This window comes from Phasianus colchicus, chromosome 7 (assembly GCF_987193195.1).
Source record: "Phasianus colchicus chromosome 7, bPhaCol1.hap1.1, whole genome shotgun sequence".
NCBI classification, from domain to species: Eukaryota; Metazoa; Chordata; class Aves; order Galliformes; family Phasianidae; genus Phasianus; species Phasianus colchicus.
Genome location: NC_143442.1, coordinates 1,160,428 through 1,178,235, shown reverse-complemented (window position 1 = coordinate 1,178,235; position 17,808 = coordinate 1,160,428). Strand labels below are relative to the sequence as shown.

General features: G+C 50.8%; 2 protein-coding genes across 4 annotated transcripts in view; both read left to right on the top strand.

Annotated features, from left to right (window-relative positions):
• GALNT13 (polypeptide N-acetylgalactosaminyltransferase 13) overlaps positions 1-3,436 on the top strand; it is an 83,108-nt gene extending 79,672 nt beyond the window's left edge. Inside the window, exon 14 of one of the 3 annotated variants that reach the window (XM_090143449.1) lies at positions 55-3,436. In XM_090143449.1, coding sequence (XP_089999575.1) covers positions 55-195 — 141 coding nt within the window. In that variant the 3' untranslated portion in view covers positions 196-3,436. The remainder of the gene's footprint in view (positions 1-54) is intronic. The other 2 variants (XM_090143447.1, XM_090143446.1) reach the window with 2 other exon arrangements.
• Positions 3,437-10,394: 6,958 nt separating this feature from the next.
• The window catches only part of KCNJ3 (potassium inwardly rectifying channel subfamily J member 3), a 28,722-nt gene continuing 21,308 nt past the window's right edge, over positions 10,395-17,808 (top strand). The window contains exons 1-2 of the mRNA XM_090143443.1: positions 10,395-11,170; positions 14,184-14,400. Coding sequence (XP_089999569.1) covers positions 10,493-11,170; positions 14,184-14,400 — 895 coding nt within the window. The 5' untranslated portion in view covers positions 10,395-10,492. The remainder of the gene's footprint in view (positions 11,171-14,183; positions 14,401-17,808) is intronic.

Sequence of the window (17,808 nt, the reverse complement as noted above, 5' to 3'; positions counted from 1 at the left end):
CATTTCCAGCTGTGATTGCCTTGTTGCTTTCAGCTCTTCCACTTCTCTTTGCAGAAGCTTACCCTGAGGCACGTCAACAGCAACCAATGCCTGGACGGGCCGTCGGAGGAGGACAAGCTGGTCCCCAGCATGAAGGATTGTGCGGGCGGCCGGTCCCAGCAGTGGCTGCTGCGCAACATGACGCTGGGGGCCTGACGGCCCGGCCCGGCCCCACGGCTCCTGCCGACATGCAGCCCTCAGGCCTGCTGGAAACCTCTCGCCCACAGGAGGCCCCGGCCCCGCTGGAAACCACAGCCCTGTTGGAGGCCTCACGCCCGCAGGAGGCCCGCCGACCCACGGAGCCGCGCTGTGTTGTTCTCCAGCAGGGCTCCACGTGCCCCCTTCAAACCTGTGACTGCTCAAAAGAAGTGCGTTGGAGCTTATAAATATCAAAATCTGCGCCGTTAGCAAGGCGGATGTCCTCGGTGACCGTCTCAAGAGAAACCTTTGTGAAACTTGGTGGGAGAGGTTGGGTGGGGTGTGTTGGTGTGTGTGTGGTACATCGTGCTGCGGGGCAGCGGCACGGCACGAAATGCCTTATGGAGCTGACGGCGCTGGGAACGACGGCCAGTGGTTCTGCAGCCTCCGTGTGTTGGTACCTGGCTTTCCTGGCAGGGCGATGGGATGTTGGCAGTGGGGAAGCCCTGCACTCGACAGGCCACTGAGGCAGTGTGCAGAGTTTCTGATGTTAAAGGACAACAGGATACCCACATGCGTGTGTTTGAAACAGCAGCAAAACGGAGCGCATTCATAAGCTGAAATGGAATGGAACAACAGAAGAGACATTGGAATAACGCTAAGGAGTGACACGCGTTGAAATCTGCAGTAGGAAGACTGGGTTCGCATTAGGGCCTGCAACCTCACACCTGGCAGACTTAAAGGGTTTTTGCTGCTTCCACTGAATTGGTCCTCTGTGAGAAACAGAGACCAGGTGTCAGGCTGGACCCAACCTGCAGCTGCTGCTTTTGAGCATCACTGTGTCCCTGCATCCTGTGTGAAACGCAGTCAGGAGCGTTCCTCCAGGAATCCCCTGTCACAGTGGGTGAAACTGTGGGTCAGGTCCAGCTCCAATAGAAATGGCAGATGCTTATTTATATTTTTAATAATTTTGTGGCTTAATCATTTTGCTTCGTTAGCATGGTTATTAAAGAAGCACTGATGACACGTGGTCATGTCGGAGGCATCCCAGGAGCTAATGTGTCAGCCTGTGGCTGGGTATGGGAAGGTGACCTGTCCATGTCAGTATCATTTCCATTGGCCATCACAGCGGAGATTCACATTACTATGGATTAGTATTCTCGTATATAGATAGCAGAAATTCGTAGGCCATTTATATCTTCCAGGTACATATCATTACATTAAATCTAGAAGCCTGTTCAATTTGAGAAGTATTTGCTGCGTGTGCATGGGAACTGCCATGTCACAGCAGCTGGCATGTCCATCCCGACAGCCCTGCTCAGAGCAGTGTCAGGCACTTCCAATCTCATCTTAAAATCCCCCCAGAACTATTCAGTATGGCTTAAAAGCCAGCAAAACAGAAGATGGCTGTAATCTTCTTCACAGGAACAGCATACAAACCTCACAAACATAAACACCAATCTCCATGCAGATTTTCTTTTTTCAAATTATTTCTTTATCTCCTTTCCAAGGGCTGTCCTGGTGCACAGCCACTCAGGCTGGTGGATGATATATCCAGATGCTTGGCTTTTGCTTGTTGTTATAGAAGTAAAAGCTATGGGAGGTCCTACAGCATCCACAAGCGTTAGGAGTGTGCACTCATGGTGCCAACTGATGGCTACCTCCAGTGTGACTGTGTCACTGTGTGACAGAGCATCCCCAGTGCACGAGGTGGTGGCTGCTGCAGCTCTAAGAGCTGTGTTTGCATTGGGAGGCTCTCCTGGCATCATTGCTTGAAGGTGGTGAGAGGTGAAAGCAGTCTGCAATTGGCTAGGCTTGAGGTGCAGCCTCAGAGTGGCTGAGGCTGAGAAATTACATTCTGACTTAGAAAAAAAGCACTGAATTTAGCCTCAGACACAGTGGGTGTTTCTGTTGGCTCGAATCCCAGACCTACCTCCTTAATGAGGGGTCAGATCCTGGATCTGCCTCCTTTGTGAGAATGTGGAAAACCCCTAAGTCCTTCCAGAAGAATTTCACGTAAACCTCTCGTGTAGAATGAGGTGGTAGTGGTGAGGGGCACCTTAAATGCTGATACAACATCAAGGGTAACAAATTGTGATGTAGGAAATGAATGTAAGTTTCTGAGTGCTTGGACCCCAGTCTTTCCTCCACCTCCTAAATTTCTGTTTCCTTGGCAAATAATTTGCAATCTCTCCTTTGGTTGTGTGCCCACAAAGGGCAGCACTCAGAGTCACAGACCACATCTGACAAGCACGGTTCTGTTTGGCTCCCTGTTTCCGAAATACCTCCAAAGGGTGTTGGGAGGACTGGCTTCTATTTGCACAGTGTGTTTAAAATAAAGAGAACTCTACGAATACTAAATCTAATTATTTTATCATGTTCAGCAGAGAATTGCTTCTAGTCCTTGTGCTAAGAATTGCACTGAGGAAGGGAGGGCCAGCCATAGTGTGAGGGGTCATCAGCACACTGCGAGCCCACGGAGACGGGAGAAACCAGGCACAAGTGGGGCTTGAAGCAGTCAGGCGTTGTGATCTGGTCCAGCTAGATGAGTTTCTCTGCGCGCATATTTCCCAATCACTAGAAGGATTTATTTCTTCGAAGAGTGTTTTGAAGAAAAGCTGTGTGCTTTGATGCAAGGCTGTGCGTTCTGACTTTGTATCTGCACCCTCTGCTTGTGTCGGCTGTGGGTGCTGGGCAAAGCCTCCAAGCTCCCTGGGTTCTGTGCTGTCTAAAAGTCCTTGCATTCCCCATGTGGAACAACCTGGGGAGACAAAAGGAGTTGGTGAGTCTGTCCCAGCAGCAGGAGCTGTGCTGGGCTGGTGGTGTTGAGTGGGCACCAGCAATGTCCATGGCTTTGTGGCAGCGCTGCTTCTCCAACACTTGGTCACTTCCATCAAGAACCGCTGCTCCAACAGGTTACCAGCCCTGTTTATTTCTCTTCTCCACATTCAGGCCAGCTTGGTAAGTGGGCACTGATGAACACCTGGGGCACACGGTTACTGGGGGGAGCACTGGGATTGTGGTGTGCTTTGGTGAAGTGGGGGATGGCACGAGGCATGGCGGCCTGCAGCCTTGCTTAGCAGCGCTCCTGGATGAGGGTGAGGATTAACTTCAATTTACAAAGGTAGATTGTGGGTAAAGAATTGCACATTTTAAATGTTGTAACAGTTATTAAATGGCATCCTGGTACTCTTTGCTGTACATTTAAATATTTATACATTTTTGTAGAATTAAAATATACTGGTTTAGTTTTCTTCTGGTGCTTCTGTCTGTTTCTGCTTAAGTGGTGCTGTGTGCTGAAAGGTTGGCTTTGCAGCACAACCCATCTGTTTGCCCTGCCCTTGTTTACGTGCCCAGTTTGCAATTGGCAGAGAGATGGGAGGTGGGGTGGTTGCTTTGGTTGCCTTTGGCTTCTCCTTGGGTTGCACTTAGGGCATGCAAATTCCAGCATGCAAAACCCAAAACGTCACCTCCTGGGGTAAGCATTCTTCAAATGCTCCATCAAGCAGCTCTGCTTTGGGGAAAAATACCAATGGGAAAGGTACAGCTTTCCTATAAATTTGATTTCTCTTCTCTCTGGCGTGGGGCACAGGAGGGTTAAAGGATGAGAAGTGTGGCTGCTGCTGATGCTGGCAACAGTGCCAATGGTTGCAGAGCTGTGTGCAGCGTAACAGAGCAGTGATGTTGAACACACAGTGCCAAAACGGCGTTTTAGGCTTATTTTGGCAGTTGGAGGATTTTCTTTCAGTCACATCTTGAATCGGGAGGTGGTCGGTTCTGATGAAGGTGGAGGAGCATCTGCTTTAAAAATAAAGGATTGTAAGCGTCAGTGCCAAAGAATCCTTGGCAGGTGGGGAGGCAGGGGCTGGGCATTGGCTCCATGGAAGGGGCTCTAGAGAAACCCAATCCCAAGTGCTAACAGACCACTAACATGGTTATGTCAGCTTTTAGTTTAATTCCAGTTCTTGTCTAAATCAAATCTTTTTGGTATCAACCTTGTGAAAATGAAGTCGTGGTGTTAAGAGTCAGGAGAGTGATGTGGCCTTCATCTACAGTGCATCACAGAGACTGACAAAGACACTTGTGCAAATAGAGAGAAAAAGCAGGTAAATCTTTTCTCTCAAAGCGTACCTGCTTCTGTGTTTTCTAAGCCTAAAACAATCCAGGCTGTCTGCAGAGAAAAATGTATTTGTGTGTTTGCTTCTAATAAGCTGCAGTTTATATAAAACATCCATCGCACAGACGCCATTAAAAAAAAAAAAGCCCGTCAAGTTACTACTCTGATTATTAAACTATTTCACAGAGATGCAATTAACTGTAGAGCTCATGTTAATTATAGTATGTGAATCATTTAGATGAATCATAAAATAATCTATTTGTGAGTAATGAGTGCAGGCAGAGGTATGCCTCTTTTTGCATTTTGCAGAAGCGTTAGCAGTTAGGATTGGTAATGGGGCTATAATTACAGCGAGGGAAACAACCAGCATCTCATTTTTCATTAGAAAAAGGAAAAGAAGAAAAAACTGTGTGTGTTTTTCTCCTTTTGAGGTATATTTAGGAGTTACATGGATCGAGCCCTTAAGAAAATCACTGTGAGTTATTGTGTTGCATATGGGGACACACCAAGCCTGCACAAGCTGTCCCAGACCTGCCTGGTATCACCCACCATCACTACTAATAAGGCTGTGCTCAATGGGATACGTGAGCAATGGGTTCATCTGCACAGCCAGCACAACTCCTCTGCTCAGAGCCCCAGCCATCCGAGCAGGGCGATTCCATTCATTGTATGATACGCCCTCGTTTGTTTGTCTGCCAGGTGACATCTGCCACAGGGAATGAGTCACGCCTGGAAGTGATTAAATTGGTGCTCCTTAATTCAACCCTCAGCAACGCAGCCGGGTTCTCCTTTCCCTGCACGGCTCCGTCTGGGTGCTGCACTCACTGCAGGACGGGTTGGTGGCAGGGCTGCGTGCCAGGGGCTGCTCACTGCTCACCCCAATGGCTCAGCCCACCTGTCTTCTGTCTGCACCCCCTGAGGTCAGGGAAATTGAGAGAAAATCAGTATCTGGCTCTGCGTTATATTGGAGCTGAACCTCGTGGTCTTCACGTGCCACAGCAGGATGCTCAGAAATCACCAAGCTGCAACCCTGTGTTTTATCCATCTCTGCATAAGTGATCTCTAGCCAAAGATAACTTCATGTATGGTCAGCACGTGAGAAACATGTTTTGCTTTATTTACCATTTTTCTCATTCTGAAATACCTTTTAACCACACAGGAGTTAAAAAAAAAAAAAGAAGAAAGCCATGCTGCTGGTCTGTGCTGACACTCCCTGGGGGCAGCTCTCTGGGACCTCACCAGGCAGTTCTGGGGATGCAGGTCTTACTTTCCATTGCAATGAGAAGCTGAAGGAAAATTCCATAAAGGAGAGTTTACTGAGTAAAAGGAACCTAATGGAAGCAGTAGGCTGAAAAGGACATGGTGGGTCAGAAGGTCTCCAAGGAACCCAAAAAACCCATTTGTAGAGAAGTGCTTCAGCCAGTGCTTTGTGCTGGCTGGGTGGATCTGAACAGCCAGACATGTTAGGAAAGAATGGGGAGAGAAGGGAGGAAACGTGCTAAGGAGGTGCTAAGGTTGGTAAATGCTTTGTAGTATTTAACATTTCAAAATTTGTCAAATGGAATTATCTTCTAGCAGAATGTATGGGAAGGCTGTGAGAACTGGGTTGGAAGAATATACTATAAGGAGCTCCTGCATTTGCAAAGCAGATGAAGCAAGACCTTCATAGAGCTTTTTGTCTCTAATATACTAAATCTGTAGATACAGCTACATTCTGTATAGGAATATACAGAATACATATATGGATGTTGCTGTTTTTCAGCATATCTTAATGGTTTTATTGCAGTTTGCTCCAGGCTTGCCTTAAGGGTTAGGCTGGGAATGAGGAAGAACTTCTCTAAAGAGCAGTTGGGCACTGGCACAGTCTGCCCAGGGGGCTTGGTGGGGTTGGGTTGGGTTGGGTTGGGTTGGGTTGGGGATCCCAGAGGTCTTCTCCAACCTGAATGGTTCTGTGATTCTGTGGGCACGTTTCCTGTGCTCTGGTGGCAATGAGGGGTGGGTTTGGTGGACATAAATTGGGCTGCTGGCGAGAATCTCCTTCCTTGGGTTGCAAGAAGGTGCTCCTGGAGGGCTCATTATTCCCTATTCTGGAACATTTTCTTAAGATCAACTGGCTTGTGTGCAAGCACTAGAAATAGCAGGGCTTGCTTTTAATCAAAACCGAGTAGTGAGGGATGGAAATGTATTGAGGTTCTGACATCCCAGGAACTGCAGTGGGAGCTGCGCGTTTCTGAAATACATCTGAGATGTGAGGAAAATGTATTTTAAATCACACGGTTTTGAAGCATAGCAAAGCTTTCATTGGCATTTCCTAGGTGCAAAGGCAGAAAGAAAGGAAGGATTTATATTCCATACATACAAAACTACGAACGTTTTGAAAGCCCTGAGGTTAGGAGTAAGGAACCAGTGAACAAAGCATGTATTGTCTGTCCTAATTTTGCACTACAAGGGAAAGAGAAGCCTTGCCATGTGAGCCCTTCCTTCAGTGCTGATGGTCATTAATGACAAAGTCAGGAAGGAAATGCTGCATGGAGGGAGCTGAAGTATGTGTAACATTACCAACAGGTCGTGCAGGGTAAGGCCTCACCCACCACCTCCAGTTTCCAGTTGCCCACTTCTATTTGTTGCCAGCACATCAGGCAGAAATTCTGCCCTGTGCCAATATTTCACATCAGACTCATCCCCTCACCTGGTCTGCTCAGGCATCCCTCATTCCTGCCCCTCCACAACAGCTTGGGGCCATTTCTTGGATCTCCCCAGCAAAGACAGCTTGGATATCGATGTAACTGCTGCAGGTGTTTTGCTTTGCTGTGAGCGAATTGAGAGAGCAGTGCTTTATGAATTCTGCATGCAGACATCCCTGGGGATGGCTTCCATTGCCAATGATTCCATTTTGCTGACCAGCAGCAGAATGCTGGCTTGGAGCATCCTGGTGCTCCATGTTAACACCTGCCTCAGTAACACATCTCCCTTGGTCTTGCAGCTGAGCTCATTTCAGTAGCGTCCTTCTGAGCATCTCTCTGGAAAAGCTCTGTCTCAGCATACCCAGCTTTATTCTTACATTTTGCCTGGGGATGGGGTAAACGAGCTTTTCTTTTATTTTGTTATTCCCCGCAGTGTTTGCAGTGCTGCCCACATCCCAGCAGAGTGTTGCACAGTGAGCTCCTCAGGGTCAAGAGGGTTGCAAAGCTCCTGGCACCCAAAGCCAGCAGGAAACCCTCCATAAAGACACACTTTTCTCTATTTATTACTTTTTTCTTCCTTCCTTTAAGCTCTTCCAAGAAGCCCAGCCACATCCAGCATCACTTGCTGCTCTCCAGGTGCCAGGAGCAGATCCAACTTTCGTCTCTGCTCCGTTATTTAAGATGTGATGGGAAAGGACTCGTTTGCAGACCTGTCTGTGCTGACATTTCAAGCAGAGATAATTGGGTGTATTTTTAGCTGCCCACGTTCCGGAGCACTAACTGCACATTTCTGTGAGGTGTGAGTTTATTTAGGGAAGAATTCATGGTTTGAGACTTCAAATAAGAAGCTCATAAAAGCCTACAAATGACCCCAAGTCGTCTCTCCGGCACTGTAGCTTTGAAAATACATTTCTAAGGGAAGCCACAGTGCTGGAAGAGCAGACACTTCTTTCTGTTTTTGTAGCTCCTGTGAATCTTCTTCTTCCATCAAATGTCAGCGCTGTGCAGTGCAGACTTCAGGCTTGGTGCTGCCCAAGGGAGGACATGGCAGGAGCTGAGTGCCTGTGGTTGGCAAACAGAAAATGAGCTGCTGGTGCAGCACTGGTGCACACTGAGCAGGTAGAGGCTCTGGCCCCTGGTGAACTGGGAGCAGATCCCAGAGCTGCACCACCTACACTGGGTGCTGGGCCCAGCCCTGGCTGTGGGATGGCGTGGGTGCTGTGCCCATAGCTGGGTGCTGTGCTGGCTCCAGGTGGGGCTGGGCCCCCCCACTCCCTGTGCAATGCTCCCCAGCCCCGCTGCGGTGATTTATGGCTGTGATTTACGCTTGTTTTATTGGAAAATGTGAGTTTGCTAATAGCACCGATGGGAAATGTAAAGATCATTTGAATGCCTGTCTTCAGCTAACAACCATTTATTGTCTGTAGAAAAGGATGTTTGCTGCATTTCTGCTGTAACTGCTTATCTGAAATGAAGATTGATTTCGTTTTCTGAGCACACTGCTGGACTTCTGTGATTGGCTGCCTCTACCATGCTTAACTGGTGTGCACTATGGGTCAGTGCTGTGCCCTTTGCTTTACTGAACTGCATTTCACAGAATCATGGAATGGCCTGGGTTGCAAAGGCCCACAGTGCTCATCCAGTTCCAACCTCCTGCTGTGTGCAGGTCGCCAACCAGCAGCCCAGGCTGCCCAGAGCCACATCCAGCCTGGCCTTGAATGCCTGCAGGGATGGGGCATCCACAGCCTCCTTGGGCAACCTGTTCCAGTGCCTCACCACCCCCTGTGTGAAAAACTTCCTCCTAATATCCAACCTAAACCTCCCCTGTCTCACTTTAAAACCATTCCCCCTTGTCCTATCACTATTCAAATCCATCTGGCCCTGAAAGCAAACAAGCAACAAATGCAGACAGAATCAGAAACGGAGCAGAGCGCTGCCTGCTGGTTCCGTACAGCTCAGGGCTGATGTGCCAAATCTGTGATGTGCTGGCACAGCTCCTCACCTCCATTCATAACGCGTTAAGCCATGGGAGAGCAAAGGGATAAAAGGTTGGGGCAGAAGTGTAAATGACAGGGCACATAGTCGGGAGAGGTTTTCAAGAAGAGAAGTGATAGAGCTGGTTTGAACTTTGGGATCTCTCAGCTTTGCACTTCCTTAGCTGCCTTTATCCCCTGATTTGAGCTTGTATTTGCTTATGAACCAATCTGATGATTCACGGTGGAATTTTCTGTTCTGCAACCTAAGAACATTTAGGAACTCGATTTGAATTTGAATTGGAAACCCCCACATGGGTTTCCTGAGTGGCTTTGCATCCCAATGAGTGTTTCCTTCTGCTGCCAGCATCACTGTTTGTATCAGCAGCACACCTAATTGCTGAGAAATAATCCGTTCGTGGTTTGGATGGGAAAAGGGTTCTGGGCTTTTCCTAATGGCATCACTGCTGGATCTGGGTTCAGTTAGGAAGCCCAGTATGGCACCGTGTGGTGCAGAGGGAATGAGAGCTCGAGGCAGTTCCATGGTGCCTTGACTTTCTCCTACAGTTGCAGTGGCACTGTGGAGCTCCTGGCAGCACCGAGCAGGGCCATAGATTCCAGGGCAGCCTGCTTGTCTCCAGCAGCACTCCGCTGAAGGACATTGCTGAGCATCTCTCATTCTCTTCCCCACTCACATTGTTTCCTTACCTCATCGCATGCGACAGGAGGCAGACGTTCGCAGTCTGCGAGTCTCTCCGGGAGCAAGAAGAATTGGGTGAATTGAATTGCAGCAATTAGGACAAAATAGTTTCCTTTGCACTGACGTGGCTCCTGCAGCCGGAGCGTTGGGGTTAATAATGTAACCAGCGATAGGACGGGAGGTGACGGCCTCACCTTGTGCCGGGGAGGGTAGGGCTGGGTTTAGGAGGCAGACGAGCAGTCAGACACTGGGAAGGGGAAGGGAAGGGGAAATGAAGTTTGCATAAGCTGTCGTAAAGCTCTAATGAAATCCTCGAAATGTCCCCCGCACCCAGACGTGATTGGAAATGTGACTGGAAGTTCTATTTTTGCTCCCGGTTTGAAAACGTGCGGTGGTGCGATGTTCGTTCTGACGCGTCCCCCCGCAATGCGCTCCGGGTACCGCCGCTGCCCCCGGGCTCGGGCACGGAGAGAAGGTCAGCGCGGCCACCGCACATCGGGGCTCTCCCGGCCGCATCGCTCAGCGTGCCTTATTGCCGGCAGCTCGAGCGCACAGCGGCTGCGAGCTCCCATCCCTGCCGCTAGCTTTGCACCTTTTGGTGCCCTGCGCGTCCCGGAGCGCAACCCGGGGCTCCGCGGGGCACTGCGGAGGAGGAGGCGGGGATGATGCTCTGATGGGCGGTGCTGGGAGAGGCGGTACCCGCACTGCCCGGGGCCGCCCCGCACCGCCTCTGCCGGCGGCTCCGCGTGGGTGGCGGCCGCGCAAAGCGGTGCCTCCGCGCCCGCAGAGCGGCGGCGCCGGGGCGCGGTGCGGTGCGGTGCCGCGCGGAGCGGAGCGGAGCATGTCGGCGCTGAGGAGGAAGCTGGGCGATGAGTACCAGGTGGTGAGCACCTCGGCCAGCGGAGGGGGGCTGCCTCCGCCCCGGGCGGCCCCGCGGGGGAAGCGGCAGCGCTTCGTGGATAAGAACGGACGGTGCAACGTGCAGCACGGGAACCTGGGCGGTGAGACCAGCCGGTACCTGTCCGACCTTTTCACCACGCTGGTGGACCTCAAGTGGCGCTGGAACCTCTTCATCTTCGTTCTCACGTACACCGTGGCCTGGCTCTTCATGGCCTCCATGTGGTGGGTGATCGCCTACATGCGGGGCGACCTGAACAAGGCTCACGACGACAGCTACACCCCCTGCGTGGCCAACGTCTACAACTTCCCCTCCGCCTTCCTCTTCTTCATCGAGACCGAGGCCACCATCGGCTACGGCTACCGCTACATCACGGACAAATGCCCCGAGGGCATCATCCTCTTCCTCTTCCAGTCCATCCTCGGCTCCATCGTGGACGCCTTCCTCATCGGCTGCATGTTCATCAAGATGTCCCAGCCCAAGAAGAGGGCCGAGACCCTGATGTTCAGCGAGCACGCGGCCATCTCCATGCGGGACGGCAAGCTCACCCTCATGTTCCGCGTGGGGAACCTCCGCAACAGCCACATGGTCTCAGCGCAGATCCGCTGCAAGCTGCTCAAGGTAAGGCACTGCCGTAGAGTCGTATCACAGAGCCACGGGACGGGGTGGGCTGGAAGGGACCTCAGACATCGTAGGATCACAGAATGGTTGGCTTGGAAGGGACCTCGCAGCCCCCAGCCCTGCCGTGGGCTGGCTGCCCCCCAGCTCAGGCTGCTCAGGGCCCATTCATGGCCACGGGCACCTCCGAGGATGGGGCATCACAGCTCTGGGCAGTGCCACGGCCTCACTGCCTCTGGTTAAAGGATTTCTTCCTGAGACATCATCCCTGTATAATAATGTTTACGTTCCATGCTCTTTCACATGTAGATACTTATCAGATTCTAGATTCTTTCTCTGAGAGGTAACTGCTTGATAGCTGGAATTGCTTGGTGTGTATTTTCAAAGGGACCTGTCTGCCTTCCTGGCACATTTCTGCACCCTTGGAGGCTCCAGCTAGAGAGAACTTCATTTCTGTGGTGCATGAACTTCACACAAAGCTGAATGTCGGGGTTAGATGTGCAAAAGCCATGCTAATGGCCCTGCAAGTCTAAGGAAAAATAAGTGTGAGGCATTACCAAGGAAAATTGAATATCTATTTGAGACTCATTATTATGGTTTTTTATATAGGTGAGCTGAAATAAATATGCAGTGGGTGGAAGGGGATGGCTCAGGTGATGTTTGGCACACACACAGCATCCTGCACATTTCCCAGCTGTGGGGGACGTGGTGCTGGGTGTTCTGGGGGCCCCGCTCTGAGGCATCCCCCTCTGCCTATGAGAGATGCTCTTGTTCCATCTGCTGCACCCGGCCCCAGCGATACGCAGCTGCCTTTTGCTTGGAGGCATCAGAAGGTGCAGCGCTTTCACCCCAATGGGTATTGCTGGTGGGGTTCTGTAGGCTTGCACCAAGCAGGGCCCCCACTGCATCCCAAATAACGGGGCTGGGATGGTGCTGGGGATGCTCGGAGTGGATACATCCGTTCTTGGTCCTTTCTTTCTGAGCAGTCGGCTGGGGCTGGGGCTCTCTTGTGCTGATATGAGCGAGCCCCAATTATTGGCTCATTCAGAAGTTGGATGGTGGCACAGTGTGCACCGAGCCCCAGGAGCAGCCCCGCTTCTTGGAGCGCAGTGCGGTGACCGCCATGCCCTGCACATGGAATAAGCTGTGTGCATATGGCTTTGGAAAGGCTGAGAGGGTCCTTTCTGTCACAGATATATTAAAAAAAAAAGCCAGCTCTGTTTATGTCCGAATGGAACAATTCCAATGGAATTTTGAAAGTTGGTGCTTACCACTTGGTGTGGCTCCATGCAATCTGTGCAACTTTGAAGCCGCCTCCCCAGAAGTCCTGTTCTGTGATAATGCTGGAAGGACCCGAGAGCAGAAGGCTTTGCTGCTGTTTTTTGTTTCTTTGTTTGTTCGTTTTTCTTCCAAAAGTGAATGGTGCCACAGTGGCTTTTCAGACAAAGTGGTGATCATTGCACGGGGACAGAAACTGCTGTGGAAGTGCTCCTCTGGGAGTTCTGTCCGTGGGCACCGCAGTGTGCGCTCAGTGGAGAGCAGTGCAGAGCTGTGCCTGCTTGCTGCTGCCCTGCTGCTTTCCACGTTGTCCTGCTGGTAGATGCTATGGACAGTTGGAAAGCCTGAGAATTGCTTTGTTGTTATTTTTTTCTCCCTGCTAAGAAGACGGTGTAGGGAAAAAAGCAAACTGTAATGGAAAATGCTAACACAGAATTACTGCAAAACCTCGCTCGTGGCGGAGCTCCTTTTGCAGAATGGATCTCCGTGGTTGTGAGGAGCTGAGAGGAACGCTGGCAGTGCTATGCTTTGGTGCCCATGTGATGCTGGGTCAGAACAGTCCCCCAAGGTCTTTTTTCTCCACAAGTGTATTGACCAGAACAGCAAAATGGTGCATGATGGGGGTGGTTATGCCCTGAGCTCAGTCCTGCCTGGCGCTCCGGAGCAGCTGTGACGGTGCCTGGGATGGGTTTCCTGGGACCCCGGAGGAGCTGCAGTAGGGGCACAACAATTTGTCTGTTTTTAACCTTTTCCCCATCATTTTCTTCCTCTGTCAGCACATCAGCTTGGATACATTTCCTTTACCAGTGTCCTTAAAGTACCGCATTCTCTTTAACACCCATTTTTATTGATCCTCTCTCGGTTACGATGTCTGTCGTACAACATCACCTCTTTGCAATCAGCACCTCAGCCTTCACCACCTCCTGTCCTCGGGTTCCTGCCCTGCACCCACATTTTGGGCAGCTCCCTGGCATCCTGCTGGGACCGCGCCGCTCCTCTCCCTGTGTGCGTGCTGTGCCGGCTGCCTTGCCCAGCTTCTGCCTCCTGGCTGAAAAGCAGCAGACTTCTCAGGAGGGAAGGAGCCTTTGGCCACCAGGCAGATGTTTGTGCAGATGTGCTCTGTGTGTTCCTTGGCTCTGTGCGTGAAGCCGTGGCGCTGGGCAGGGCGATGTGGGTGCGATGGGTTGCAGCGCTCACATGCACAGATGAAAGCCCATTTCTCAGCTGGAACTCCAGGGCACTGGGAGACATCATTGTTTCGCTGGGATTACATCTTCCGATCCAGCCACGTTCTGTGAATATTGTAAAAATAGAAACCAAATCCCAGCGAGGCGCTTAATCCCTTTCTGTTCCGCTCTCTCCCTTTTCCTGCAGTCTCTCTGCAGCTCCCACCCGGCCATGGGGCTCCACGGGGCACGCTGTGGGCAGTGCTGGAAATGCATTTCAGGCAGCGCTGGAACGTTATTTCGGGGCTCTACGTATGGCAAACACGAATTCATAAAGCTTTTCTTAAACCCAAATAGAGACTAATGGGAAACTGTAATAAAAATAATGATTGGGAAGGGGTGTAATGTTCTGTTCCTTCCTATTCACAGCGCCGCGAGGAGGAATAAAGAGTGAGGAGTAAAGCAGGAGGGAGCCCTCGGTGTGATGTGAGGGTGCTGTGTGAGCCCATGCCTTGATTTGGGGCTTGGGGCCTTCCTCCCACCATGACCCCTGTCCCTGTGCTCTCCCCCAGTCCCGCCAGACACCCGAGGGTGAGTTCCTGCCGCTGGACCAGCTGGAGCTGGACGTGGGCTTCAGCACAGGTGCCGACCAGCTCTTCCTCGTCTCGCCGCTCACCATCTGCCACGTCATCGATGCCAAGAGCCCCTTCTACGACCTGTCCCAGCGCAGCATGCAGACGGAGCAATTCGAGATCGTCGTCATCCTGGAGGGCATCGTGGAAACCACGGGTGAGTCGTGGAGCAGATGCTCCGCCGTGCAGATGTCGGCCTGCAGGGCTTGCTGCTGCTCAGGCTGCCTGCTGAAGGCCGTGCATGATTAAAATGTGAATATTTCCAGACGGCCAAAGTCTTATTTTCATTGAAAGTCAAAATAATACAGTGATTTTTCTTTTTTTGGAAATGTATTTATTACATTCAAAGTGAAAATATTCGACTGATTTTTTTTGGAGATGTATTTGTTACCAAAGCAATGCTCTGTGTGAGGTGGCAAAATCCCTGTTTCCTTTCAGGGATTTTTTCCTTTCAGTGTCACTGGCTTGTGCTCGAGTAGGATTTCCTGGAGGACAAAACACGATGCCATTAGATCCTGCAGCACTGCCCACGGTGTGGTTGGGTATCCTTTGGCATCACCCCATGGTACGGTTGGGTGTCCTTTGGCATCACCCTATGGTACTGTTGGGTGTCCTTTGGCATTGCCCCATGGTACAGTTGGGTGTCCTGCAGCATTGCCCCATGGTACAGTTGGGTGTCCTGCAGCATTGCTCAGTGGTACGGTTGGGTGTCCTTTGGCATCACCCCATGGTACAGTTGGGTGTTTTTTGGCATCACCCCATGGTACAGTTGGGTGTTTTTGGCATCACCCCATGGTTGGTATGGTTGGGTGTCCTGCAGCACTGCTCAGTGGTATGGTTAGGTGTCCTGCAGCATTGCTCAGTGGTACAGTTGGGTGTTTTTTGGCATCACCCTATGGTACTGTTGGGTGTCCTTTTGCATTACCCCATGGTAGAGTTGGGTGTCCTGCAGCATTGCTCAGTGGTACAGTTGGGTATCCTTTGGCATCACCCCATGGTAGAGTTGGGTGTCCTTTGGCATCACCCCATGGTTGGTACGGCTGGGTGTCCTGCAGCATTGCTCAGTGGTACAGTTGGGTGTCCTACAGCACCACCTGTGCTCGAGTAGGATTTCCTGGAGGACAAAACACGATGCCACCTGGGCACTGGAGCTGTGGTCAGACCGGGGCTGGGAGCTGCTGCCATGCCCTGCTTTACTTTCTGCTGTCTGGCTTCATCAGAAGGATGCTTCGTGGGGATACTCTGAATGTCTTTACCATTTTTCCAGCATTTCTGTGCTGCACAGCTTTGCTCACATGGGTAGCAATCCCACAGAACGTCGGGCTGCAGCATTTCAGTAACATCAGCCTTCAGCACCAGCGAGGCCATAGCAGCAGCTAAGAATCCTTGCTGCTTTTCAAGAAAACTGCTGTGCATGGTTCAGCTGCTTCCTGTTGGGGCTGCCAGGCTGATGCTGCTCAGGGGGCTCCAGGGCCGTTCAGCAGCATGGTTTCAAAATACTGCTGCCCAAAGAAAAGGGATTTTGTAAATAGCCCATCAGAATTTGGAACAGGAAGTCGTGTGATGCTATACTCCATAGATGTTTTATTTTTCAACGTAGACATACACAGAACAAGAAAAACAGGAGGTATTTTCTGGATTTATAAAGCCTAACTCGTGTAAGCTTGCAAATGTTGTGACCTAGTTTTGTGAGATGAGATGAATATTGGGTAAAATCGAGCACAGTGAGTTCTATCTCGATGAAACGTGGAGGGATGAAAGGGTTTTAAAGAATCTTTAATTTTGTGAGTAGAGGAGGAAGGCCCTGCAGAGCAGCCTGGTGGTGTCAGGCACACAGCAGAGGCTTGAAATGCTTTCTGCTGGTGTGGAAAGAGCGGTGGAACGGAGGGGCCAGAAATAACTCGCAGTTGTTCAGAAGCTGGGCTCCTATTTTTGGTTCTGTGTACAAATGTTGACTGCTTTTCAGTTTGCCTGGGAAAATGAGAAATGTGAAAAGTTGCTTCTTTTTGCATCACCATCTCGGTGCCCACTGCGTGGCGTGTGGTTGGAACACGTTCCTTGCTCTGCTGGAATTATGGTTGGCTTTAATGGTGAGGAGACCTTATAGGGTGGTCTGCTGTGTCCCCTTCCAGTATTGGTTTCCTCCCCCCTCATCCCTGCTGAGCTGAATGCAGAGCTGCCCACCTGGCAGCCCTGAGAGCTCCCTTGGAGGCAGTCAGTCCCTGCCCTTCTATCACCTCCTGCAGGGAAACCATCGCCCTTATTCCACATCATTCATTATTAAACAATATGAAATTGGATTTTCAAACCCAAAAGACTGCGTTTGCGCTGTGAGAATGGGTGAGTTTGAGTCATTTTGCAGTGTTGGTGGTTGGTTGGGCATCTGATGGCAGCACCCCTCCCAGTGCTGTGCATTGTAGGGCTGCGTATTTATAGAAGAGGCTTTGGTATTCATCACCTCTTCAGCTCCTGGAGTTTAAAGGGAGATCCAGTGCTTTCTGCCCATGCTCCTGCTTTGTTTTCCAAGTAAATTATTTTCTGTGTGTGCCCATAAAGTGCTGCAGAGCTGCACTCAGACCCACAGCATCCCTTGTGGTTAACAGGGCGCTGCGTCTTCAGAGATCTGCTCGTGCCAAAGCCTAGAGCTGGGAAGCCAGCAAATCAGAGAGAAGAGCAGAAGAGTATCTGTTTCCTGCTGTGTTCTTAGTGCTGCTCCTGTTTGCACTGCCATGGCAGGAGCTGCCTTTGGTCTGAAGCAGAGCGAGGCAAAGTGAGCATGATGAAGGAGAATCATAGAATCATAGAATCATACAGCGGTTGGGTTGGAAGGGACCTCAAGGATCACGAAGCTCCAACCCCCTGCCACACGCAGGGTCACCAACCTCCATGTTTAATACTAGACCAGGCTGCCCAGGGCCCCATCCAACCTGGCCTTGAACACCTCCAGGGATGGACGGGGATCCACAGCCTCTCTGGGCAGCTGTTCCAGCACCTCACCACTCTCATAGCAAAGAACTTCCCCCTGACATCCAACCTCAATCTTCCCTCCCTCAACTTCAAACCATTTCCCCTTGTCCTGCTGTAATTTACCCTTCCAAAGAGCAGAGCCAACACAAGCTTTGGGACTTGGCTCCATGGCACCATCAGGGCTCCCTGCCTGCTGTGAGACCCTCCAGCATTTGATTCTCCTACAGATCACAGTTTTGAATTACAAGGTTCTGTTGATGTTTCTCTTTGGCTTTGTTTTGTGCTTCAAACTTCCGATGAGCGGCGTTACCCAGGGCTTGGGGGAGTGGTAAATATGTACAATAGATGTGCTGAGTGGCAGCAGGGACGCAGCAGTCTCTGGGAGAATTGAGCTGCGTTCCCTAAGCGGGCGGTTCTTCCTCACGAGCCCCGCTTGGCTGATTAAAATCACCATTTCCGATGCCTTCTCTCATTAAATCATGTAAAAGTGATTTCTCATAGATGCCTCCCAACTTGATTAAATTATTTCACTGCCTCGTCGCTGACATTTTAATTTCTGGGAATATAAACATTGCTTTACGCTTTCCATACCCTCCTT